We start from the raw sequence: 25,715 nt of genomic DNA, 5'->3' as shown, positions 1-25,715 counted from the left end.
GGGTATGTGCCATGTCAGCGGCCAGGCAGCGCACGCCCATCTCCCCCGTTGCCAAGGAAGACGCGGAGATTCCTGGCCAATCCCCCACGTGGGTATGTGCCATGTCAGCATTCGCACGAGCGCGGACATCGCCGGTGGACGCAGGTTCAGGGTCGCTTAAGAAGTGCATTCGCACTTAAAAGTTGGGAAGGAAGGTAATACAACCTGCGGCCCGTAAAACTGCTATTAATGACTTTCTTAAGCCGTAGTGAGAATTTCCTCTCGTCGACGTGTCTGACTACGCTTTGATACGAATGTATAACAAAGTGGTCATGTTCGACTCCGCACAGCATTTAGAATGTCTGGTTACAAGAGACCTCGGTTACAACAGACATGTTTCCCAGGTCCCTGAGTGTCTCGTGTAATCTTGAAACGAGGTTTTACTGTGCTTAATTTCCAGCTTAAGGGGCACATAATCGACATATTTATGATGCGCTCTGTTCATTCATAGCCCACTTTTTCTTTCTGTTGTTGTTTCAAAGCTTGTATGGCTGGAGACACCGAGCGATCCGACTATGAAAGTGATTGACATCAAGGCCGTTTGTGAAACTGTCAAGAAAAAATGCAACGCAATTGTAGCCGTCGACAACAGCTTCATGACCTTGTTACTTCCAGGTTCGTATGCGGACCTCTGAACATTTCAGAATGAGCGACAAATAAATATGCCCAAGAGCTACATTTTTCCCCACAGCCACAATCTTTTTTCTTTTTCCTTACTTTTAGAAGCCCCTACTACTCGGAGCTGATGTATCCGTTTTCTCGCTCAGCAAATACGTGAGCGGTAAGTGCTGAGCTGTGCCTCATGTTACGGAAACTTTTTGTAGGCTTGGCTGTCCATTAATTGTTGCTCTTAGTTGAGTTTAAGTCCACCTTCCTTTTATATTGCACACTGTAAGATGTAACACTATAGATTTATGCATTTGCAATGTATGGTCATCAACTTTGAAGTAACATTTCCAATGTCCTTTTAACTACAAGGAGTTCCGCCAATGTACATGACAATTCTCAAAACCATTTGAAAGCTGCAGAGTTCTTTCACTATGTTTTGGTGTCACTACTGCTGCCAAGGTTTGTTCTTGTAACTTGATAAAAAACAAAGTTCGTTCAAAAATTTCAACTGTGCTAAGCAAACACTATCGTGAGTGATAAAATTGATTACAACCTACAAATACGCAAATCAGAAAGGGAAATATGGCTTCCATAGGCCTTTCCTTTTCTTCTTTTTCGCAACATCAGTTTTGAACAGCCCAAAGTTACCCCCATTATCCTGCACTTGTACATTGAATGACAGAAAACTAAACCAAGTGAAAGTTGTTAAAAACTTGCTCTTTAAAGTTTACTTGTAGATAATTATTTTTGTATGGCGGCATTCAAAAATTGCGGGCAAGAGTATGGATGTTCACATTTCAAAGGCGTTTTTCAGTATCTCAATGATTCGAGTGGTGCTCCTTTGACTCAACTGACATTTCAGCCAAATGCCTTTGAAAAAATGCAGCGTAGCAGCTCAACAGTGGCATTTGAGTCCTATGGAATAAAACTTGCAGTGGTTGATTGATGGATTAACTGAATCATTGATTTAGGTTTTGCCTCATGCTGGCGCAGAGGCACCAGAGGAGTACGTAAAGAAAAATTGGCTCCACTCCACACTGTGAAGGTGGTTGGAAAGCAAAGCTTTAAACGACACCTACAACAATTGCCCATGCGACGTCACTTGAATTCATACACCTACCTCTACAAAGAGCGAAACCAGAGATTCGGCGCCCGCTACCTGGACTTCGCGGGGGCGGCGTCCCGAACGCAGCAGCGTCGGCCACGGCCGGGCTAGAGCGGCGGACGACGCCGCCACTGTAGCACGGCCGTGCGCCGGAAGTGAGAGAAAACGGAGAGGAGCGTCTTTCGAATGGTGAGACAGCAGAACCTAGCCATCCTGTTCTGCTAGCTTGGGGCAGCACCACCGCGTGACACAAGCACAGACACTGAAACAATGCGGCATGTGAGGTTAGTGATTCCCATTTATACCGATTTAAATTGTTAGTTCGGTAAGTTTGAGAATTGCAAGAAAGCTGAGGGAACTTTTATAATCGTTATTTATCAGAACCAGTTGCTCCTTTCGCCTTTTGCAATACCTCTTAAAACACAACCGAATTGGTATTCACCAATTTAGAAAACGGAGTCCCATTCGTGGCAAGCAGTGCGCAAAAGGTAGTGTTTGTCTAGTGGCCAGATGTCTGTATGTGGTCTCTACATTTTGTTTTCCCACCCTGGAAACCAATCCTTAACTTATCTTTGCCGTACGACCACTCATAATTCCGTCATGTCCGGGTTACCCAGGAGGTGCTGTCGAACAATTTAATCAAGCCGTGCGAAGGAAACGCGCAGTGGACGCGAAGCTGCGCCAAAACAGGCCCAAAACAACCATCGCTTAAGCAGACGACAAAACCGACGGAATGGTTCCTGCCGGCGCGCTCGCCGCGGCGCAGGGAATGCTGGGTAATAGCGTGCGTTCGCCGCGCCATCAACACTGTGCTCTGTGAGTGAAAACTGCCCTCTCCGTCTTCAGCCACGTTAGGAGTTTCTTGTCCCACACGCCACTAAGGAACCGTTGGCTGGTAGAGGTAGAAAGCTGTGCTTTAAAAAACAGTACATGCTTTATTAATGCACCTGATGCATTTATAGCAGACTGCTGTGAACTGCAATTTTTATCTAAACTGAATTACAACTGTGCGAAAACTGCAGGGCACTCAGATGTGGTGATGGGTGCCATCTGTACAAATGACGAAAAGATAAACGACAGACTGCGCTGCTTCCAAAATGGTAAGTCACTTCAGTAAAATGTGACGGGGTTAGCGATAGCACAATAACTGACATTTGTCTCCCACTATACAGATAGTAAAAAAAAAGTCATCCGCAGGACCGCAGATCCTCTTACAGAAATGTACCAGAAAGGGAACTGGCACTACAACTGTCTGCCATCTGCCAACATGTACAAATGCCACCTACAGACTTGTATCCGCGTTACATTTACCTCGTCTCCCTGGCAGACGTCACGGGAAAAGGACATAATATTGCCGACTCTGCCTATCATCAAATAACGACGAGCGATAATTATCTGCCTGTTTCAAGCTATGTCCTGACGTTGGTGGCTTCCACGTGCGCTCTCACCATGACACTGACCCAGAGTTTTGGGTTTTTTCAGATTTCTGCTCTCATAATATCAATCCTAGCATCCCTCACACGATTAAAACAAAAACTAAACAGTGCCTATAAATAACTCACTCTGAAGTTTACACTTTCTCGCTTGGATTTGACCCCGTTCTGCCTTTCCTAGTCATTCAATCCCCCAACTCAGACCACGGGTCCTCATTTGCAGCAATAGATGTTTTAAAATTAAACTAATTTTTCATTTATTTCTTTATTCTATTTGTTAGCCTTTTTTTATGTTTTTCTCTCGAAAGCTCTTTGCAAAACAGTAGTTGTTTCAATCAACAATTAGCACATATGTGGCTCTTTGCAGCACACAAAGCGGCACACAGCCAGCAGCTTTACGTGTTCCCAGTCACATCAACAACACTTCCAAAAGAGCTGGCATTGACACTTCGTGTTGCTTTTAGTTACGCACCTACTTTTTGCAGGATGTATTCCACAAATCTCAACTGTTGTGTGCGCACCCAGCGGCACGGTTTTGATGCATGGACAGAGTGCTGCTCAAATCTAGAATGGGCTCAAATCTAATCAACAACCTTAGGGAACTGCAATTTTTCATTTGAACACAGGAGTTTTCAACGCCACAGTTGAAATGCTTGCTGGAGTTGCAAAAAACTCCCTGCTTCAAAAGCACACACACAGTCGCCCTCAATCAGCCACTCGCTCGCCCGTGTGAAGAGCGGGATCAACATCCAGCTCCTCATCCTGCTCGATGGTGCTGTCCTACTCTCATCCACTCATTCGTCACCGTTTCTCATAAAAAGCGAGACTAGAACCCGTTCCTTGAACCTAACCCCGTTAATGTTGCAGGAGTTTAGTAAAGGCCTAAATCGCATTTTGAGATGTAATCCACCAATGCGCGCAATTCGACGAGTTCGCAGATGCAAGCGTAAAACTGTGCTCTCGGTATAAGCACCTACACCTCGATGTTGCAGCTGCAGGTGCGGTGCCTTTGCCCTTCGACTGCTTCCTCGCCAACCGTGGCCTGAAGACGTTGCATGTGCGCATGGAACGGCACATGGAGAACGGCCTCAGAGTGGCCAAGTTCCTTGAAGCGCACCCACTCGTCGACGAGGTCATCCATCCAGGTCAGCACGGGGAGTGTTGAGTCCTCACCCCACACCGAGGGCAGCCGGAAACATTTAGATAGTACAGTCCAACCCACTTACAACAATACCGGCTATAACAATACATTGGATATAACAGTGAACAGTTGCGGCACCATCAACTTTGCTGTATGTTATATGATAAAATAAACTGCCTATAACGATGATCATTTTCCTCATTATTGGTTATATAACAATTGAGCCTGACAGTACGAGCCTACGTAAAGTATAGCATTTGAAGATCTGTGCGAGATAAAAGGTGCATTGTGTGTGACCGAGCATCACTTTTTAAGCACGGAATAAGTTGCAGCATCTTCTATCTTTCTAACACTCAGAAAAAGTTTGTGCCTTATATGCAGCCATGCTATCCCTGAAGAAGGAGACCTCCTGACTGCCTCTCTTATCTCCTGCTGTCAGCTGGCCCAGGCAATAAAAGAGGGAGGGGGAAGTCTTCAACACTGTCCACATTACAATAAAGCAACAGTGGGGTACAGGCTACTGTTGATTACCGTTCTAAAAAAAGGCAGAAAACAACGCCACTTTGGTAACATGCAATCTGCCAATCGTTAAAAAAAGAAACGGTCAAGGATTTTATGCAGAGACTTCCTCCTATATGTGAAAGACTGCGGTCTTCCCTGGGGGCCCTGTAGAATCGGTTGGCACACGCACGGCTAAGTCTGGGTGGTCGGCCGTGCAGTTAGATTTTCGTTTTGTAAATACTGGGTGAAAACCCCTAAATGGTTACAAAAGTAACTTTTTCTGCCCATCCCTGTTATAACGATTACTTGCTATAACAATGGCTTTTTGTGGCACTTCAGTGTTGGTATAAGTGGGTTAGACTGCACTACTATCAAATTTTGTATGAGCATGTTGATCTAGACTGCGTCAGATCTTCACTTTTGGATTTGCAAGCTTGGTGTATGGCCCTCGCATGAAGAGCTGCGAAAATGCATCCATGGAGAAGAAATCAGCACAGGTGTGCTGCACACGAGAGTATTGTTTTGCTCAGTGACATTGGCAAAGTAGGGTCAGGGCGTTTCACTGCTCCACGTCCACTACTGCACTAATTCAACTCCACAAACCAAACTGTATGGTTTGCATGTCCAAATTAATATTTTCCTCTTTTTGTTTCAAACCTAGACCCTAAAGCTGTTATAAAAGAATGACGGCTTGTAATTGAGAGCTTACCATTACAGTTCAATGCACAGAAACAAATTGCACACAGAGTCACAGTTAGAACTGCACTGTATTTGTGGAAATCATTTTCACCTCCTCCATGCACAAAGAAGTGCTTGTCTAACTAACATGTGCATCACACTGGCATTCACCTAGCAGAAAGCAATAGCACTTCCATGTGTCACATAAAATTTTACGTTTAATTGGAACGTTTGTTAGGTGAAGCTATGCTGGCAACACGCAGGTCTGGCCAGCCACCCTCAGCATGAACTTGCGAAACGCCAGTGCTCCGGTTTCAGCGGCATGCTGGCATTCCTGCTGAAAGGTGGCCTCAGGGAATCCACTCTCTTCCTCAAGCACCTCAAGATCTTCACCCTGGCCGACAGCCTCGGCTCCGTCGAAAGCCTCGTCGAGCTTCCGTGAGCATCCTTGGCAGCATCGTCAGCGTTCCCTGCTGAAATCCATTTTTTTTTCTACGAATTTTGGCAGTGTGCCAACTTTAGCAGTGGCAAAAAGTGTATTGACATGCCGTTACGTAGAAACTGTTCGAATGATACTGTGAACTGCAAAAAAAATTTACCAGATAGCAACAAAGTTCTATTTGCCTTGCATATTTCAAACACATACGCTGCAAAGGTCGACAAAAGGAAACAGTAATCTAAAAAATTCTACTGCACCAGCTTCACTGTTTCAAACCTGTAGAGGAAACATTGCTACACATTCACAACTTCAAATAGGAAAAATGCTTGCTGAATGGGGTTTTCAAATTGTTTATTGCCAAGTTATGTTTAAACCCTTAGCACAGCTTAAACTATATTCATTATTTTCTCTCCTAGACATAAAAATGTAAAAAAAGAAACAATGCTTTGTGCTAGTAATATACACACTAACACACAGACTTGGTTTTCGAACCCCAGAGTTCATACCAACAAACACTGTGTTTGTTCCTCAGAGTTCGAATAGCAAATACAAAAAAATATCCTTCTCCTTCAGGGCTGTTATGAGCCACGCCGCCCTGCCTGAAGAGCACCGAAATCTACTGGGCATCACCGACAACCTAATCAGGCTCTCGGTTGGCATAGAACACTGTGACGATCTCATCCACGACATCGATCAAGCTCTCAAGAAAGCTGTAAGACACATTGCTCCACATTATTTACTCCCATTACTCGAGTGTACCACGTAATGCGCACTAACCAAAGTTTACCAATTCTGAATGACCATGACATGTCTGCACTCTGTAATACTATTAGGCCTGAAAATTTTAGACTAGTGAGCCATGTTCATGGCTGATGTCCTCAAAATTGTATGGTGCCTTACTTTTGAAGACAGAAATCGCACTGGAAGGATAAGATGCCTTGAAGAGCAAAGAATGGATTTGGGAAGCGCAGGATTAGAGCGTTTGGAAGTCAACGAAGGAACCTTTGTACTGCAGTAGCTAAATAGGATGAGGATGACCATGACTACAAATTGTTTGGAGCATACCGTATTTATTCGAAAATAGGTCGAGCACGAATATAGGTCAACCCCCTAAAAATTGAAGTCGCCGAAAAAAAAAATAATATATTCGATTATAGGTCGACCCATACTTTTAAGAAAAAAACTTGAGGAAACTTTTTAAAACTCCCATTTATCTACAACGCGGTCACCTCACTGGTCGGAGCCACACACTGCGTCGTCGTCGGAACTTGCGCCGCATGCGCCGCAGTTCATTACCCACCCCCGCCCCCGACTGGCTTTGAAGGCTGAACAGTATTCTAGTTCACTCTAGCTGAACGGCCAATCCCGCCTCGCAGCGCTAACTGTTGAGCTTTGGTCTGAATATCTTCGCAGGACACTCGGTGTCCTTTCGCACGCTCCTCTTCCACGTGCAGCCGGAGTTTTTTCTCGAGAGCATCGTGCCTCCCACCACGAAACGCACGACGCAGTCCCCTACAAGCAAAAAGTTCGTCCCGCTGTTTCCGCCATCCCCTGATCAGCTTTTCATTAACGACTAACACTCGCTGAGCGGCGCAGTTGTTCAAGTTCTCAGCAAACAGGATCACCCGGCGCTTAAAGTCCGACGTGACATCACGAAATGCGCACGAGGAAAACGTTGTGTGCGGAAATCACAACGAAGCAAACACAAAGAAAGCGCATGAAACGGAGAACGGGAGATAAGCAGGCAACGCCGTTCCGTTCACGAGGTGGCTACGCTAGGTGGCGAAAGTCACCTTTACCCCCACTCTCATTCTAGCCACCTTACCCCTTACCCCCACCTCGCGCTAGCCGCTACCGCGGCTCCGAAGTCACCAAGCCAAGCCAATCTGGCTCTGCTCGCTCGTGAGGTTCGGCCGCAGCTGTGGCCGCAGCCTGCAGGTAATGCGTGATAGCCGGCAGTGACTGTGGGTGGTTTTCTTACGCTGATTGTTTTGTTATTTTTTTCTTTATTTTCTTGCCTGTCTTTGTTCTAGATGCTCCGCGCTGCCGCCTCAAATTGAGGAGCGCCGGGCGCGACGGAGAAACGGATTGCTCGGTGCGCTCGCCATTTTTGATCACGACAGGTTCTTCGGTCACGATTATAGGTCGACCCTCAATTTTTAAGCACATTTTCGGAAAAAAAAGGTCGACCTATATTCGAATAAATACGGTATTTGAAATGAGCTAGGATGGTTAAGAAACCGTTAAGCAACTAAGTGACCAGCAAGAAATGCTAATTTGTCCAGGCATGTTCTTGTTGGAGGGCAAAGCACACGTGGCTTGCAAAGCTCAAATAAAGGTGACTGGAGAGTTTAGAGCTCGTAAAGACAGGATGCTGCCGCCAGTTAAGCTTGCTTTGCTGTCAAGTTTGTGGCAGGCACTGCCCGAATGGGGCCTGTCTTTGGCTGTTTCTTTTAACCATATGCTTTTTTCTTTCAGGTTCAAGCCTAAGAAAAGACACAACCACATAAAGTTATTTTTGATACGGTTTTGTAGCTTCACCTTCTGCAGACAGTCAGCTCAAAGAATAAATATGTGAATAATAAAGAAAAAAATGGCCGCATGTCTGTTTTCATCGTAACTGCCTCTCCTGTCCCATCCACCAACTTGTTACACTGTTCCCCTCCTATTTGGGTCAACACTTTGGAGGTTTACGAAGTTCGATAATGCCACATTCGCGTTCCTGCCCCGTCTGTTTGGACTTAGCACCCGAACCACCAGCGTGAAGTCCGGGTAACAGCCTTATTTATATTCCGTGGTTGAAACATTTTTTGTTTTTCAATGCATTTTTTTTAACTTGCTCTCACAAAAATTGAGTACACATCTAGTTTTAATTAAAGTAACACTGCAAGCACCAGTTATGTAATGATGTTCTTCCTGAAGTAAGCCTGGTATCATCTTTTTGCTGAACAATGTTGACAAATATAGAGCATCTTTCTAGATTTATTAGGATGAAAATGTTTTGCCCGTATCAACATCTCACTTAAGAGTCACTCTGAACTTCTGGCCAGGTGGTCGAATCAAGGAGCAGACAAACAGACATACATAGACAGACAATTTCCCTCGTTCGGGAAGCCCAAGAAAGACTATAGTCTCTAAAAACCTTGTCTGTTTTCACTTTGTCTGTCAACAGCTGCTATTACAGCACTGTGAGCGCTTGCCGAGAACCTGTTAAGCAAAACAGAAATGCAATAAAACTACACAGCTGCTTGTTACTTTGAATAATGGCAGCATGGCTGCTGCTGTTTTCTACATCATAGTGTAGGAAGATGCACTGTTGCAATTTTGGGGGGAGAAAAAAATCTCACCTTAAGTATCAGACAAACATCTATTGCTCTCTTGACAGGGTTGATTCTCACCAAAAGGAACACTAACAACGCAAAGAAAGTCTGCCTGTATTGACAGATTATGCAACTGGCTGACAGGTAATCCACACTATGTGGTAAAAGCTTTTAAAGAAGCTGAAAATGGCAGAAACCTAGCAAGGGCGCTTTTTCTTTTTCCTTACAATGATTTTTGAAGTTTGCAAACAGCAAAGCAGAATTAAAGACACCGTTAGAATAGCCTAGACAGAAATCTTTAAATGCACGTGCCAACATGCAAAATACATACTTATACTGTCCTGCCCACAACATGTGGTTCCATGCCCACCTGAACAAAGGAAATAGGAAAAAAAACTTGGGCCTTCACCATCTGTTCTGACGAAAAGGAAGTGCCTGCCGTCATCAGATAAGTGAGAACTCTGTGAAAAGAAAAAATTCCGATCGTTCGGTCACAACTCAAGCATAAGTTACCTCCAGTCTCTCATTAAACAACGATCTTTAGTGTTGCTTACCTTTCTTAATGATACATCCTTCTCTAGCCAACGTTGCCCCCAATAACTGTGATAGAAATGTTACTAGACTTGCCGACCAATTAGGACCCTATTCAACATGATGCACAGGTAATCTGAAATTGATGTCATGAAATCGTGAACCGAAAACCATACACAATAAAATGCTTGCTCGTAATTGCTCCAAACGAGTAGTAGCCAGATATGAGAGGCCAGAAATGATAGCACAATCACTTTAGCACAATTTTCAAGCACTTTTTATTGTTATCCACTTCAAGAATTAAAAATATTTGCACGCGATTGTGCCTCATTTTATTCTAAAGCAGTAAAACCAGACTGCAAGAATAAGTGCACTCGACTCATAAACATGGTTTAAAAATTGTCTTCAATAACAGTCAGCACCTTTCTCTTGCATGATTCTAGCACTGCTCATATGCAAACGTAAACAAACTATACAACAATGCAATCATCTTTCCGCCATAAAAATATGTACAATACAAAAGCACGGACACCTAAAATATACAACTATGTAACCTTTATGCCACCTCCAAATATACACAGAATAAAAAAACAGCATACAGCCATTTAAAGTACACGATTATATGATTGATTGATTGATTGCAGGGTTTAACGCGCCGACGCAACGCAGGCGGTGAGGCGCGCTGTAGTGGAGGGCTCCAGATTAATTTTGACCACCTGGGGATCTTTAACGTGCGCCTAAATCTCGAACACACGGGCATTTTTGCTTTTCGCCTCCATCAGAAAAGCGGTCGGGAATCAAACCCGCGACCTCGTGCTTAGAGGTGGCAACGCCTTAGCCACTGAGCCGCCACGACAGGGTACACGATTATATGACTTTCTCTCTTTCTCAAAATATGTACAAAATAAAATGAAGCAATGCACAGTTGTGCCACAAATATGCATGAAATAACAGGACAATGCATATATATGGATCCCTAGAGAAGGCAAGCGTTGCAGGAGGCGGCAGAAAGTTAGATGGGCAGATGAGATCAAGGAGTTTGCGGGGATAAATTGGTCGCGGTTAGCACAGTACCGGGGTAATTGGAGATTAGTGGGAGAGGCCTTTGCCCTGCAGCGGGCGTAGATAGGCTGATGATGATGCATATATACAGAAGCCCCAGGGCTTGCCATGCTTAGATTGTCACCCTGCATTGTTTAGAAGCATAGTTTTGACTGGTAAGCTTATCCAATACTACCATTACCATTGGTTTAAGCTTAACTACTAGTACCATTATCATTGGCACGGTAGTTTCAGCAGTCACCCTTAAAAGTAATGTGCAAAAGTCAACACTTTTCTTTGCAATGAAGCGGTAATGGCACAAAATTTGCCCCAGTTATAATGAAATTAAGACTTCATGCTGGGCTGAGAAACAGCAACAACAGCTACACTATTAGAAATCCATACAAACTCCCGGGAATCCACAGTACCTCAGGATCACCTTACAAATGCAGTTCTCAGATTTTGTGAACATCAACGAGAAAAATTGTTGCTGCCAAATTATCGAGTTAACATTTTACTGCTAATGAAAAAAGTGTGAAGTCAAGTTAGCATTTTATCGGTAATGAGAACAGTTTGAGGTCACGTGTGATATGAAGCAAGAACACTGGAGATATTTCCCGAAGGCAAAAATTGTGGCGTTATTTTAAGGAGGGAGGTGGGATTTCGGAGAAAACTTTTTTGGTTTTTGGTGTAGAGTAATAAATTTTGGTAGGCACGTCGGAGAACACTCCAAATGGTGAAATTTAAAATTTCATGAAGATACCTTCAGAAGTGTTTGTGTTACAGAGATTTACATGTTGCCCGCTCATGGAAAGCCTAGCAAGGTATTCACACATGGTATTGACACGATACAAACGGACTTCAGCCCATCACCGCCTCAATGCCTGAAAAAGGGCCAAATTTTGCTCTGCCGCCGGCAATGACAAGAAAGCGCACAAAACATTCACTTCTCTCAAACTTATCAAGTTTGCACCAACGCTTAATAACAGGAGCCAAAAAAACCACATAAATCCCAGTTTTGTTTGACAGTAATAGCCTCTGATATCTCGTTCAACTCCATTTCAAGTTCAAAGGACACTGTTTTTGCCAAAACAGGACCACCAGTACTGAAAAAAAATTCAAATTTTGTGCAAAAAGTCACCAGTGAAGTAGTCACTGGAATAGCATTTGGGATGCACCTGCCAATCGCATAAACTAGCCCTGTGGTATCATAGGGGGAACACTGAGGTGGTTGGCAAGTCATTACTTCCGCATCTGTTTTCCTTATTATATAGTTCAATTGCTGAAAGCTTGCACTAAAACCAACATGACTTATTCTGACATGCAAACTCTTCGAATAAACCAAACTTGTATTTTGTTTTAAAAACTTGCCAACACTTGCTATAGACTTAAAATAGCCGAGTGGATCAAGTTTCTCGAACTGCTTCGTTAAATAATTGGAACTGATCGTTCTTGAAGGTGCATACCTGCAACAAGTGGAATGCTGTACAGGCCTCGGGAGTTGAAGTAACACACAGATTACTTGGAAATTCTAGACATTGTAAAATTTTTCGCGCTTCCACAATTCACTGTCAAGAAAGGCCGGGAAGACAAAATAAAACCTTGTTCAATTTGAAAGAACGAGCCTTTGCTTGATTTGATAAAGCTAGCCTTCAATAACTGCAGCCTCAAAGGATATCACTTTCCTGAATGCAAAAAAAGGTAAGAAATATTGAAGAACTTCTAGATTTCGTGCTACACCACGTGAGCAATGGCGTAATGGGAGAATACTAAAAACAGAGCTAAGTTCAATGCACGTCAGTACTCAGGTGATACGATCAACTGCAACTAGAGGCCCCACTACAATTGCCCCGCCATGTTTCTTGGCGGTGGCTTTGGCCAGTTGCTGCCAATTGCACAAACATGGTCCTGCGATGTCATAGAGACACCGCCAGAAAGTGGTTGGGGGGCCAACCATTGCTTTGTGTTTTCTTGTGTGTGTTATCTAGATTGTTTGTTCGAAATTTGCGATGAAACCGGCACCATTGTTGTCGGGGCAAAGCAGTCTTTCCAATAAGCCAAACTCGTATTTTGTATTCACGGCCGCTTCAAGCAAGACCAGCCAGTGAGAACGCTCAGTGAACGCCCACCCAGCAAATGTAAGGGCGAGGCCTTTTGCAGTCAAAAGGCCATGCAATGCTGCCATCAAAACTTCCTTTCAAAAACACCGTGGAGCTTTCGTTGTTTATCCCACTCGTTTCCAATCACTAAAACGACCTGCCTTGATTTTTTCGTGGAGGCGATTTGTTGCCACTAGGGGTGCTTAATAACGTTGTTGTAAAAACATCTACCAAAGCGTATAAATAAAGGGAATGAAATAAAGTACAGGTAGGTGGTCTCTTCTTAGTTCAGCAAGCCACGGTTGACCACTGCTGGTGTAGCTTCGAAGACCACGCATTCCTGAGTTTTGAGCTCAGGGCTGCCCAGCTGCCCTCTCTCTCTTCTCTGGGACAGAGAAAGGGGGACATCCAGGTGGTCGGGGTGTGGCCACTTGAAATGGTACGTTGTACTGGTAGCACGGCAGGTTGGGCAGTTGCGAGGGTATGTAGTGGGGGGCACATGATGAAGGATGAGGGTGCATATGGTTGGGTCTGGAGTCTGCGCCACAGCTGGGCACTGTGGACATTAAGCAATACGTGAGAGGTAGGTAGCGGAAGCAGCTCTGATGATAGTGGAGGAGAACAGTGGCAAGGAGTATAGGGTAACAGAGTGGATCCCTAGAGAGGGCAGGCACGGCAGAAAGTTAGGTGGGCAGATGAGATCAAGAAGTTTGCGGGGATAAATTGGTCGCAGTTAGCACAGGACCGGGGTAATTGGAGATCCGTGGGAGAGGCCTTTGCACTGCTGTGGGCGTAGATAGAATGCTGGTGGTGGTGATGATGATGATGGCAAGGGGAAGGTTGGAGGAGTGTGCAGCCAAGTCACCCGCCCTCAACAAGAATACCCGGAGTAGGATATCACGGGCAGCGGCATGAGCTGCCCCATTCCCTGGGAAAGAGGCCTGACCTGGGGTCCACACGATTGGGATGAGGGGAAGGGTCGTGTTCCACTGAGAAGCTTGAAGGCGGGAGGTGAAAGGTAGCCAGTCAGGCAGTTGTGAAAGGCTTTAATCGATCGATTGTGGGGTTTAACGCGCCAACGCTTCACAGGCAATGAGGCACGCCGTAGTGGAAAGCTCCGGATTAATTTTGACCCCCTGGTAATCTTCAACGCATGCTGAAATCTCGAACACACGGGCGCTTTTGCTTTTCGCCTCCATCAGAAAAGCGGCCGCCGCGGCTGAGAAACAAAACTCGCGTCCTTGTGAGATGTGGAAGGCTTGCTGGGAGCCGATAAGGACGGTGACGTAAAAACAAGTGTGGATTGTGGTGGTTAGAAAGCGCTAATGGCTGTCTCCTCGGTAGCAATGGTACGAACACGATGGTGCCAAATGTTGGGATGAAGCCCTGAGGATTGATGGAAACCACTACGTGGGCTCGTTGGTGCAAGTAAGTTGCGATACCCGCGCATCAGGTATCAAGGTTGTTTGTCTTGGACTGACACTGTAGGTACGGTGCACGAGTGGGACTTTGATCGGGGTGTGGATATGTGAGGAAACATGTTGTGGCGCATCGAACAAAGAAAGAATGGAGCAGACCGGCTATGTCAGGAAGGTGTAGCCCATGGGGTTGAGGAAGAAATGAGCAAACTGGCTGACTTGCTGGGCTTCTAGGAGCTATGGCAGCGAATTGTGGAGACGGAGTTTCATTAGGTGCATGGTAGGGGTGAATGCTGGAGAGTCCAACAGTAATTGTTTATGATTCGCGAATTAGTGTGTTGAGTTTGATGTATCTTTTTGGCTTCAGCTGGACATTACACATTTTTTCAACGTCATTAAACAGGCACTTGCAAGAATCTGACTTTGCATAGAAAAACAAAATGGGCTGAACTGGAGTGGGAAAAAAGCATTTTTTAAATGTGCGAGCTTGTCCTGGGAGGCCAAGTTGTTCCTTCCAACATTTAGCACACTGAGACATCACACTCGGCAAGGTGTTCACATTCTATGTGCACTAACTACCTTACATGCTGCAACCAGCAAGCCTTTCTTGGCATGCCAAATGACAATGTTACTGCCCATCACATTTAGCTGCTAGGCAATGAGCAATAGCATTTTGCAGGAGATCTGTACAAGTAAGTGCACACAAGGTCTGTACATGACAAGTCATAAATGCCAGTTTTCACATTTCACAAATAGATTGCACGGAAGAACACAGCTAACTACACGTACTCTGACAATCAGGGCTCTTTTTACGTAACAGAATAACAAAGATTGATGCGTGCAATCTGGAGCTCCGAACGAGTGTTCTGGATATTTAGCATTTATTGCATTGCACGGCAAGGTGTTCGTTGTCAAGGGCCCATGAAGACAAATTACAGCTTTTTACTCAACTCAATTTAACCTCGAAGGCTTTTTTTAGGGGTGTGCGAATATTAAATATTCTGAATATGAATCAAATATTTTTTATTCAAAGGTTATCCGAAAGGTTATCCGACAGTCTCCTTAATGAAACAAGTGATCATTTTGCCTCTATGGTCTCTCTAGAGCTCTACAGTTACCCCAGCCCAAGCTAACAAAATTCTCCTATCACAAGCACGCATTTTGCACACACAAGAGCCACTGAGGCGGCATCGACCACTAGACTTGCGTCAAAGCAGAGTGGATGGCCTGCAGGATATCGGTTGCATCCTCGACGGAGGTCTCGGAATTGGTTAGGTGGAACTGCAGGCTCGCCAGCATCTAGCAGAAAGGGAAGAGGAAGACAGGAGGCAGCTGTTGTGAAACTGAATGTGAACACCAGTGGCATGGGTGCTACAGAGTACAAATGCGGCCGTTTCAACTGTTTAATTAAATCATATTTCTTTTCTTTTTCTTACTTTAAGCATCTGTTTGAAGGTAGATAAGCTCAATCACATGCCCAGATAATTACAAATAAAGTGCATTATATAAGGAGGAAATAAGTGCTGCTCTGGGCCACCAGCTTACCAGCTTACCACCAGCTTACCACCATTATTGAAATTAAGTGAGCAGTGGTTATAAGTGAGTCCATTATGGGGGGGGGGGGGGCTTCCAAATGACTGTTTCAGTCACTCATGCATTGCAAACTTTGGAGGTCTACCAAAATTCGAACAAACACAACATCTTTTCAAAGGAAAACAGATAAATTTCACCATTTTTCGACATGTACATCTGACAGTTGTTTGGCTCCATTATAAACACAAGTCTGGTGGAGTCAATTCGTAAATCAACGCAAACCACACTGTAATTTTGCCGCCACAAACCAAAACAATGAGGTCCGTGCTCTCAGGTTAGTACTATTTCCTCGTTTAGCGTATTTACTTGATTCTAAGCTGATACATATTTAAAAATAGCAAGATACTTAAGTCGTGGGTCAGCTCAGATTTCAGCATTTGGTATATTCAAACATGTCAGTCAAACTGGAAAGGTTGCATGCAATTAGCGCCGCTTAAAGGCTCCACTAAAGAGAAAGTATTGTAGCCACTAGTATCCCAGGCCGTAGCCAAACCAAAGTGCAAGTGACATCTCACCATTTTGTTTGTGCTCATTCTGTTTTGTGTATTGGGTTGGCAGTACAAGATCACCTGCTTTGTGCCATTATGTTGTTAGCAGTGTCACTACAGTGCGAACTTTGAACAGGAAGTTGAGTTAGTAGCCAAGAACTTGTCCAACCTCTAGGCAAGGTGGAAACCTAGCACTGATAAAACTAACATCTGCGTCGGAGGGTGTCTCGAAACAAGCCTAGGATGATATCTTGGGAAGCTTGTTCACAAGCTCATCTAAGAAGCGCAACATCACAAATGCACTCCACAGCGCCACACATTGCATGCTCTCTATGGAGCTGACAATGAATTCAGCGTCGATGACGATGCTGATTGAACTTAAGCAGATCTGAAGCTACCAAATTCTGTTTTAGCTTTGTGGCTGCTTTCATCATTGTCTATTTTGGCCAACTTACATTCAAGAAGATTTGCTTTCATTTTCGAACTTTCACCATTTCTGGGGTCAGCTTAAAATCAGGGCTGGCATAGATGCGAGTAATTACAGTACGTTTCAATTGTCACTCACATAACGTTCAATAGGGACACTGCTCTTAAAACAGCTTCCTTTAATTTTTAAGTAAACTCTGTGAAACTTGTCAGTCTTGCTGTTTTTTTCCCACTGATTTTCATTATTTTTTGAGTCAGTCAGTTAGTTGCTAAGACAATTTGAGATTATTAGTCATTCTTGGAGGAACAACAGCCAAAACAGCATTTGTCATAAAACTGTAATATTTGTATTTTTCAAAACTATGAACCCTGGTGAGTGCAATGAGTAAATCAGTTTTTTGATGCACTGCTTGGAATAACTTTACGGCTCATTAAACTTTGTGGCAAGGAGCCATTTTCAATGACCGTTAATTAACAAACACCAAAGTTTATTGAGCTATAAAATTAGTTCCAAGCGGTGCATCAAAAAACCGATTCTCTCATTGCACTCACCAGGGTTCATAGTTTTGAAAAATATAAATATTACAGTTTTATGACAAACGCTGTTTTGGCTGTTGTTCCTCCAAAAATGACCAATTATCTCTAATTATCTTGGCAGTTCCCAAGATAGGAACTACCAAGATTAACTGATTCAAAGACTAATAGCATATTTGAAATATGTGGGGGAAAAAAAAGTCGCAAGACTGACAAGTTTCACACAGTCTACTTAAAAATTAAAGGAAGCTGTTTTAAGAGCAGTGGCCGCCCCTTAAAGGAGCCATGAAGACAAAATACAAGTTTGGTTCATTCGAAAGGCTGCTTTGTCCTCATAAAAATGATACCGATTTCATCGCAAACTTCCAAAAAAATAACAGAGATATTAAAGAAAACGTGTGGAGCTGCGGCGACTCGCTAGTCAGTTTTCGGCAACTTTTCAATGAAGTCACAGAATCTTGTTTGGGCGATTGACGGCGGTCGAACTAATCAATCGCACAGACACATGACTGGACGATTCTAGTGGCACCGCTAGTTCCGTTTGATCGAATCACTTGAATGCTAACGTGCACCTAACCCACTGAAAATTATGTTTTTAGTGCTGGCCCATATGACGTCACTCGCACCGATAACACGTCACTGTGGCACGAAGTTTGAAAGTCCTTAAGTAGTTCTTGCGTTTTCATCGGTTAAAAAACGCCTTTCGTGGACGGAATGAAGCTGAGTGAGGTACTGAAGTTTAACTCTTTAAAGTGAAACAAAGTTGTATTTTCTCTTCATGGACCCCTTAAAGGGACACTGAAGTGAATTTGTCAAGCTCCCGTTTTTGCTTGCACTGCGTAGACTGGCTCAAATTAGCACACTTTTCATCGTTTATCCGGTTGACAAATCGGTAATTATTTTTCAAAGCGCGAAAGAAGAAAAACTACCATGCGCGGTTTGCGGCGGCCGCACCAACTAAGGCTGTGACGTTGAGAGGAGGGGCGCCGTGATTGGACGATGCCCAAGGTTAGCAATCACACAAGTTTCGATTTCGGTTTCGGTTCTGTCAAACATAACCAATGGCTTTGTTTAATGGGCATTCTCAATATCTCAGTAATCATCGTACCGCGCTTCTGCCATGTTGTCGGCTGTAAAATGCACAAGATAAGCCTCCCAGGACGGCTTGTAGTCGTAGCATTCACTAGCCGAGACCTACGCAGTGCATGAACGCCCTCCGCGTACCCGCAGACGCCCAAATGTCATGCGCTTTTCCCCCATATTTGGAGCTTGCCTCCCTCACGCCTGTATCGTAAAAAGCGTGTTCGCACCAGGCCAAGGGTCTGTTCATTCTGGCCTGTGCCCACTGCCTGCAAGCAGTCGGTGCTTATGGCAACAGCACGCCAACGAGAACTCGCTAGCGCACCAGTGCCAGCCTGCGCGCGTTTTGTGAACTAGTTCGTGTAGCCATGAACGTTGCGGCCCCAAAAAAGGTGAACTCAATATAGAAAATATCGGCGGAAAACAAAAAAAGTTAACTTACAAAAAAAAAAAAAAAGCACGTACCCGCGGGGATTCGAACTCGTGACTCGCAAAACATTTGCGGTGAATTCCTAGCGCCCCAGACTGCTAGCCTACGGAGCGGGACGCAAATGCCTTGCTAATATAGGGTATATATTGTACAACCGGTTTACACTTTTATTTAGTTTTGGCATTTCAAGCCGCTTAGGTGACTATTTGTTGTACTGCGATCGTGCAGTAAGCGTCGTCCGAGTTTCCACAGTAGCTCACGTCTAGCAATTGCATTTCGTAGACGGAAAAGCGTTCGCAGATGCGTAGTCGTGCTGCTGACCGCGGTGCTTGTTCGCCCAGCGCAAGAAAGTGCTTCCCGCGCCCTAGTTTTACGCTGTACGGTAAAAATATCAGTTGATTTTATTTGCTTAGTACCTATATTGACTTCGCTGACTCTTCTTCCGCCTTCAAGAGGCCTTATATTTTCCTACTGGCGTACCAGTCAGCGAAGCGTCGCATGTGCAGCGCTTGTGTGAAGCGACCTTGACTTGGAGCTAGATACAGTGTACAAACAAACCAAGTAAAGAAAGGCACATTCTTCCATTCACAAACGTGTCCTGGCTTCGTTTCAACTAAGCGAACGAATTGCGACCAAGCAATTTTTTTTTAACCACCTTGATTGCGACGACCCGCCGGCGGCCGGCGGACGAAACGCTGGGCCGACTGACTCTGTCGGCCGGGGAGCCGTGCAGTAGCGCAGCCGTGGCGCAGCCAATTGCCAGCTCATCCCCTCCTGACGTCACACGAAAACGCCACAGAAAATGGGCGAGCGTAAAGAGAGGAGAACAACATTTTCGAATTAGTTTTTCTACTAAATAAAATCGCGTAAACGCGCCTAGAGTGGTCGAAACATGGCCTGGCGACTCCGGACTACAATTTGCGCTAGTAATCCCGCAATGTTTACACATCACTTCAGTGTCCCTTTAAGTAAATGAAACCTCCTACGTTCTGGCGACAACGCTATGAACGCGAGTAGGCAGCAGGTCTCCGAAACCGCTCACCTTGTCTAAGTAGCGAAGAGAAGCGCGCCACGGGTAGGCCTTGGTCAGTTCCACACGAGCCGAGCAGGAGGACACCCTGTCGACCAGCTGGTGGATCACCGACGCGACATCCTGGACGAACGTCTGGTCTGCCCTCAAAAGCTTTGCGTTGAAGCCGTAAGGCACGAGCGGCGGGCGATTGGCGGCATCTGAAGAAGGGGTCATAGACCGGTGAAATGAACAAGCTGTCACATAAATGTGCACAATTTCCTTCAACGTAGAAAAAAAAATAGAGGCACAACTCATCTTCAACTACTGTCTTTAAATGTGAAGCCTTGTCAGCTTTAGAGAAATGCTCGTTATCATCTCGCGGGTATTTACGGGTAAGGATCACTGGACCCTTGTAGGATAACACGTGCGCATGCACGTGTTAGCATTTTTTGCTTTAAAATGACAGCTGCTACGAAGTACTAAAGCAGACTTGTGATGGCAGGCCGGAAAGCCATCAGAATTAGCAGCCAAAGAATACTTGACCGTAATATTGCTACAGAATAGTTTAAAAGAGTGATGCTGAATCAAGGAAGGAGGATCCATAATGGAAAGGGATTGGCCCAGAGCATGATTGATGGGTGGAAGAGGAGGTTGAGGTAGGGATCAAGCCCCGGCCATCTCCCAATCTGCTCACTCTGAGACTCAAATTTGACAATTTGACAATCAAAGCAATGTTTTTCTTTTTCTGGGAAATTTAAATGTGGTACTGAGTGCGTAGTTAGAACTGAACCTCGTTAGAAAATAGAGGACGTGGAGATCATCATCAGACAAGCCGCAATTGGATGGCTGGGTCCCCCCCGTTTGCATTCCCGGCATAATGCCACAACTGGAACATCTCAGAAACCAAAGCAAACAGCACTCAAGGTAAGGACACGACAGAGACAACACAACAGAGTGCATCACTGTCACGTCCCATGCTACGGGGTATGCATCCGGACCTGTAAGCCCTCCTTTACGATGTAGTGACTGCAAAAACATGGGTCCAAATCTCAAAGGTGTCTTCTCATTGCTATCATTACCCTTTCCAGTTTGCGTCTTTTACAGAGAAGCTGTAGATGGCTTACCCCTTAGGTTTTTATGCCGGTGAAGCCGCTTTACTGGGCATTCACAAGTGGCACAATCGGCTGATAACTGCACTAGAGCCGTAATCAATAAGAAGTTGCACATTTAGCTCGCTATGGCACAGACGTATGTCGTTCGTTCGGAGGAACAGCGTGTACAGAAGGGTGAATGGGTACAAAAACAACAGAAAGCTGCTGCCACAAAACGTGCAGCCACTGCTGCTGCTGTCTCTAGTACTACCACGTCGAGTAGCTACGAATCCCTCCCGGATTTGCAGCTGCAAGGACTTGCCACACCATATAAATATGTGAAAAAAAAATGCTTGATTGCTTCTTGGGGAGTCCGAGACTGAACTCAATGCCCATTTACACACCCAAACTCTAGCCCAAAACGGAAGACGTCGTAGCTCACCCCCGGCCGGCAGACGGACCGAGTCGCCATCATTCTCCCGGACGACCCACCACTTGGTGCGGGTGGCCAGGCCCTTGGCGGGTGGGGAGGTGGCGTCCAGGGGCAGGAAGGGACTCAAAATGGCCGCCACAAAGGGCCGTCCCTGGCTGGAGAAGAGCGCCTGGTAGTCGCGCTGGGTGGCCAGGTCGCGCACCGACGGGTTGGGCACAAAGGTCGGGTGCGAGTGGTACCAGCCCACCACGTCCCAGCCCTGCTCCAGCAGGCACTCCATGGCCTGCGTCTGGGACACTGCGCACACCCAGGTACCAGAGGAGTCAAGAGTCAGTTTTACACCCTCCACTACAGGAGTCCATTTTACACTACACCCTCACTACTCCCGTAAAAGTAGAGGGTAAAACAAGTTACAATGCACTTCTTATGGGTTGCGAATGCAAAAGCATGGATGTCCAGTGGAATGCCTAAGATGCCTCGCTTCCGCCTTGCATTGTCGAAAGGCTTTGTGATCTTGTTGTTTGAGACACTTTGCTCCACCATCCACCTCGACGCTTTCAAACTGCTTTGATCGGCCTCCTAGGCGAGGTGCCCCTACTCCCTCCCACTGCAGCGTAAATGGGAGAGTTAACAATGACGGTGAATTTTGCTGCCTGTCTGTTGGCACGCTTGGCTGCACCGTTCCCGTCCTCCACTTCTTCATCTGCAGTGCACCGGCACGGACAGCCACTTCCCACTATATGGTGCTATGGAATGCCTCGCACGGTGGAACACTTCAAAGGCATTGGTTAAGAGCCATTTTACGACTTCCAACGCCGAATTTTCACTCAACCGGGATTACAACAGCATTTCAACACAAAAAGCTAGTTGGTGGTGTTGTTGGTAAACGCACCACTCGATTGGTTCATACTGTACAAAGGGACTGGCAAGCGTGTTTTGTAAGTTGCTTCAAGCCAAAAGCTTGTCTCAAGGTAAGGAAATTTACACGCGCGTAGCCGTGTAGGTCGGGATGCCATGGACCTAGACTGGACAAGCTGTCACTTGGGTTCAGCACCGCGCAATCAGCAGCAATTCCTGAGCATTTTTACAGTGAAGCTATGTACTAGTAATCATGCCAGGCAGCCGTAGACAAAAACAAAACCAACGTTCTCGCGAATGCTTTGTAACTTTCACCCTAATGTAGATTAGTCTAAAAAAACTTGCGTTACAAAATAACAGTTACAAGTCCAAACCATCGAACACAGCAAAAACGATACCATTTGCCACTTCTACCATGGCAAGCAATCATGCAAGCTACCAAACTAGTCATGGACGCACAGAATGGGAACAAAACATGGCCGTGTATCTGCTCCTTTTGTTGTAAATGTCGATGAAAGACGACAGGCGACTGGCACCCCTGCCAAGTAAATGCCTCCCTTCTGTTACCCGCTCACCTCTCATGCTGTTCCTTTCCCGTCTCACTCCTCCCAACATGAACACACTAGAGGTTTGCTCAAGTCAATTTAAATTTACTGCATTCCACTGCTCCAAGATGGGTGCCTTGATGCCAGCACTGCCGTACGGTGGAGACGCGCGTGAATGGAGGCACCCTACTTCAATGTTTATAGAACCACGTCGCCCTACTCCGGAGCGCGTCCCAAGCGGAACGTGGGATCTATCTAGTGGAACCTTTCGTTGCTGTTGCCGCTTGATTTCTTAAATGCAACCAGGAGCTATAGTAGTGCTGGCAACAGCACACGACGGTCTTCTGCAGTTGACGTAGTATTTCATTTGCTATCGTAAAAACCAAGCATCCATAAATGTTTTAATAAAAGACCACTCCGAATATCACTTATGCATTGATTTTCTGGCTCATATCCGTGTAATGTCCTGTTCTTGTTCAGCAATACTGACAAGTTGACATTGATCAACAATGTCTTGTTCAACAATGCTGACATTGACACCGGACTTAGACGTTTAGATGTGGCTGTAGGTATGTAAGACTGAATGAATGAATGAAAAGTCTTTATTGTGGAATGGCTCTTTGGCCTAATAGGGGGGGAAGAAGGGTGTCAGAGAAAAGACAGAAACAAAGAAAGAAGAGAAAGAAGTGCGTGCACACGTGCGTGTACATGGTATACATTTGCAATCATGTACAAATGTGCAGATTCAGACTGGCGCAGATTCAGTTTCACTTTGACCGGGTGGCTGAACCGAGTCACAGACAGACAGACAGACCAAGAAAGTCTATCGTCTTTAAAAGACAACAGCAGGGCTGCTCACCCGAGTCCATCTCGCACTCCAGGTCGGTGCTGACTGCATCGCAGGCCTCTGCTGCAGTAACCACAAGACAGCTTCTTGCTTCGTCGTACAAGCCGCCCAGGAGGCCAATCACCTCCGTGTTGAGCAGGTGTGCATGTATGTCCATGCGCAGAAAGGCCGCCACCGCTACCTCGATGCTGAATGGCTCCTAAGAGACGGGGCAAAAACCCAAGTGGGGTTAATTTCGAAATGAAATCAAGAGTGGGACGGAAGCCCACCTGGTCGGAAAAATGCATAACAATTAAAAACTGACACCGATTGGGAGTGTTTATAAAAACGTAAAAAGAGACTTTCGGCTCCCGATGGGAGCCTTGTTCGCAATCAGCTGAGGGGGAAGAAAGTGATCCAGTTTCGTTGGCTTCAATATGTGCCGTAGGCAACAGGCGTACATGTGTGGGAAGTTGCCGTCATTGCAATTAAGTCTGTGCTCCGTGGTCTGAATTGTCAGGGATACAAGAGAAAGCCGGGACGTCCAATTCTTCTTTTTTCCAATTATTTTTTGCCTTGGCCCCGTCTATTTCGTGGCAAGTTGCTTCCGCGTATCTAGCCAGAGCATTAGATGAGTCGTTTTTCTTTTTTACGGTGTATATGCACTGCTTGAGCCTTTACTGAAAATTGCCTGTCTCACCGACACAGCTTCGATTAGACACGAAGCGAAAGACGGCCACGTGAGCAGGTCATGTGAGCTACACTCCTCCTATTTAAAAAAACTTGTTGCTAAACTAGTCGGTACATAAAGAAAGAAGAAGATGTGACGCAAACTAGATGTGGACAAACAAGACACGATATGACAGATACGGGCGCCTGTATCTGTTGTATCTTGTCTTCTTCATCCATGCCTAGTTCGTGCCACGTTTTCTTCTTTCTTGAAATACACTCCTCCCTCCGCTTCTCCCACTCCTCCTCCTCCACAGAGGCTATTCCAAGCACAACCAGAGGAAGGGGATAGAAGGGTGGCCATGACTGCTGGCTTTCTTACAAAGCCTGTTTTGCTGCTAAGCACTTCCTCGCCAGACGACATATTCGTGAACGGCAACCTTATAACATCGCTGAGCAGCAAACCACCAGCTGGTTGAGAAGAGAGAAGGCGGTAAGGTGGATGGTGACGATGTTGATTACCTGCCCCTCATCATAACTCCTGCAGGGTATGAGCTTGAAAGGGTTCTGCTGTCGCGCAGAGGGTTTTGCCTTGGAGCGGACGAGCGTCTGAGAGATGACGCTCCCCCCCGAGCCGTGCTCCACGGTGACCCCGCCTCCCTTCACGTCGATGCTGAGCACATCACCTGCACAGGAAGAACCGCTAACATGACTACAAAAAGAACTAGGACAGAGCTTGTTATTACGACAGTGCTGCAACTAGAACTCGGCTCGCGACTAGAGCTCGGCCCAGGTAAGATGCGAACCCACGACCTCCAGAATGCGTCTGTATTCTGGAGGTTGTGGGTTCGGATCCCACCTGGCGGGCATTTTCTTCTCCACTTTCTTTCCAAATTTTTCACCTGTTTCAATGACCTACCACATTCTCCCCTTTGCTTTCCGAGGCATTCTTGACTGCCAACCCTTATTTTGGTGAAGGCTGGTCCCCTGTTGAAACATTACAAACCATTCCTCTTTCGACGTATGTCTCATTTTCTTCATTACTTACCGGTGTCCAATAAATTGCTTCCCGCAATATACATATATACACACGATGCAATGTGGCTGGGAGGGAAGGCTGAGACAACATGCTCCGCATCGTAAAAGCAAGAGCACTCACCCAAGCTTGCCGTCTTTCGTCGCTGCGGCCTCTCCACATCGGGTCTCACTTCTTTCCTCTTTTGAAATGGCTTCGTGTGAGTGAGGGGTTTGATCTTCTGGTAAGTGACTTGGGCTGTTTCGTGCAAGACAAAGAGGGATGAGAGAAACCTCATTATCACCAGCGCCTACGCTAACGCATCAGGATCGCACTTTGGCAACTACATTACCCCACAATT

The 25,715-nt window shown here is 45.6% G+C and overlaps 1 protein-coding gene and 1 pseudogene across 2 annotated transcripts in view; one reads left to right on the top strand and one right to left on the bottom strand.

Annotated features, from left to right (window-relative positions):
• Positions 1 to 6,780, top strand: part of LOC144162752 (cystathionine gamma-lyase-like) — a 34,666-nt pseudogene extending 27,886 nt beyond the window's left edge. Inside the window, exons 5-10 of the transcript XR_013320759.1 lie at positions 522 to 642; positions 752 to 820; positions 2,776 to 2,853; positions 4,179 to 4,331; positions 5,770 to 5,944; positions 6,519 to 6,780. The product of XR_013320759.1 is annotated as a cystathionine gamma-lyase-like (transcript). The remainder of the gene's footprint in view (positions 1 to 521; positions 643 to 751; positions 821 to 2,775; positions 2,854 to 4,178; positions 4,332 to 5,769; positions 5,945 to 6,518) is intronic.
• Positions 6,781 to 8,441: 1,661 nt separating this feature from the next.
• Positions 8,442 to 25,715, bottom strand: part of LOC144162751 (histone H2A deubiquitinase MYSM1-like) — a 31,365-nt gene continuing 14,091 nt past the window's right edge. Inside the window, exons 8-13 of the mRNA XM_077693397.1 lie at positions 25,499 to 25,612; positions 24,862 to 25,025; positions 23,704 to 23,890; positions 21,451 to 21,738; positions 19,948 to 20,135; positions 8,442 to 15,653 (exon numbers count right to left, since the gene is read on the bottom strand). Coding sequence (XP_077549523.1) covers positions 15,552 to 15,653; positions 19,948 to 20,135; positions 21,451 to 21,738; positions 23,704 to 23,890; positions 24,862 to 25,025; positions 25,499 to 25,612 — 1,043 coding nt within the window. The 3' untranslated portion in view covers positions 8,442 to 15,551. The remainder of the gene's footprint in view (positions 15,654 to 19,947; positions 20,136 to 21,450; positions 21,739 to 23,703; positions 23,891 to 24,861; positions 25,026 to 25,498; positions 25,613 to 25,715) is intronic.

The sequence above is a fragment of the Haemaphysalis longicornis genome, unplaced genomic scaffold (assembly GCF_048455015.1).
Source record: "Haemaphysalis longicornis isolate Haplotype H1 unplaced genomic scaffold, Haemaphysalis longicornis Haplotype H1 scaffold_12, whole genome shotgun sequence".
Taxonomy (NCBI): Eukaryota; Metazoa; Arthropoda; class Arachnida; order Ixodida; family Ixodidae; genus Haemaphysalis; species Haemaphysalis longicornis.
The sequence above is the reverse complement of the archived record's forward strand: the minus strand, read 5'-3'. Positions and strand labels throughout refer to the sequence as shown.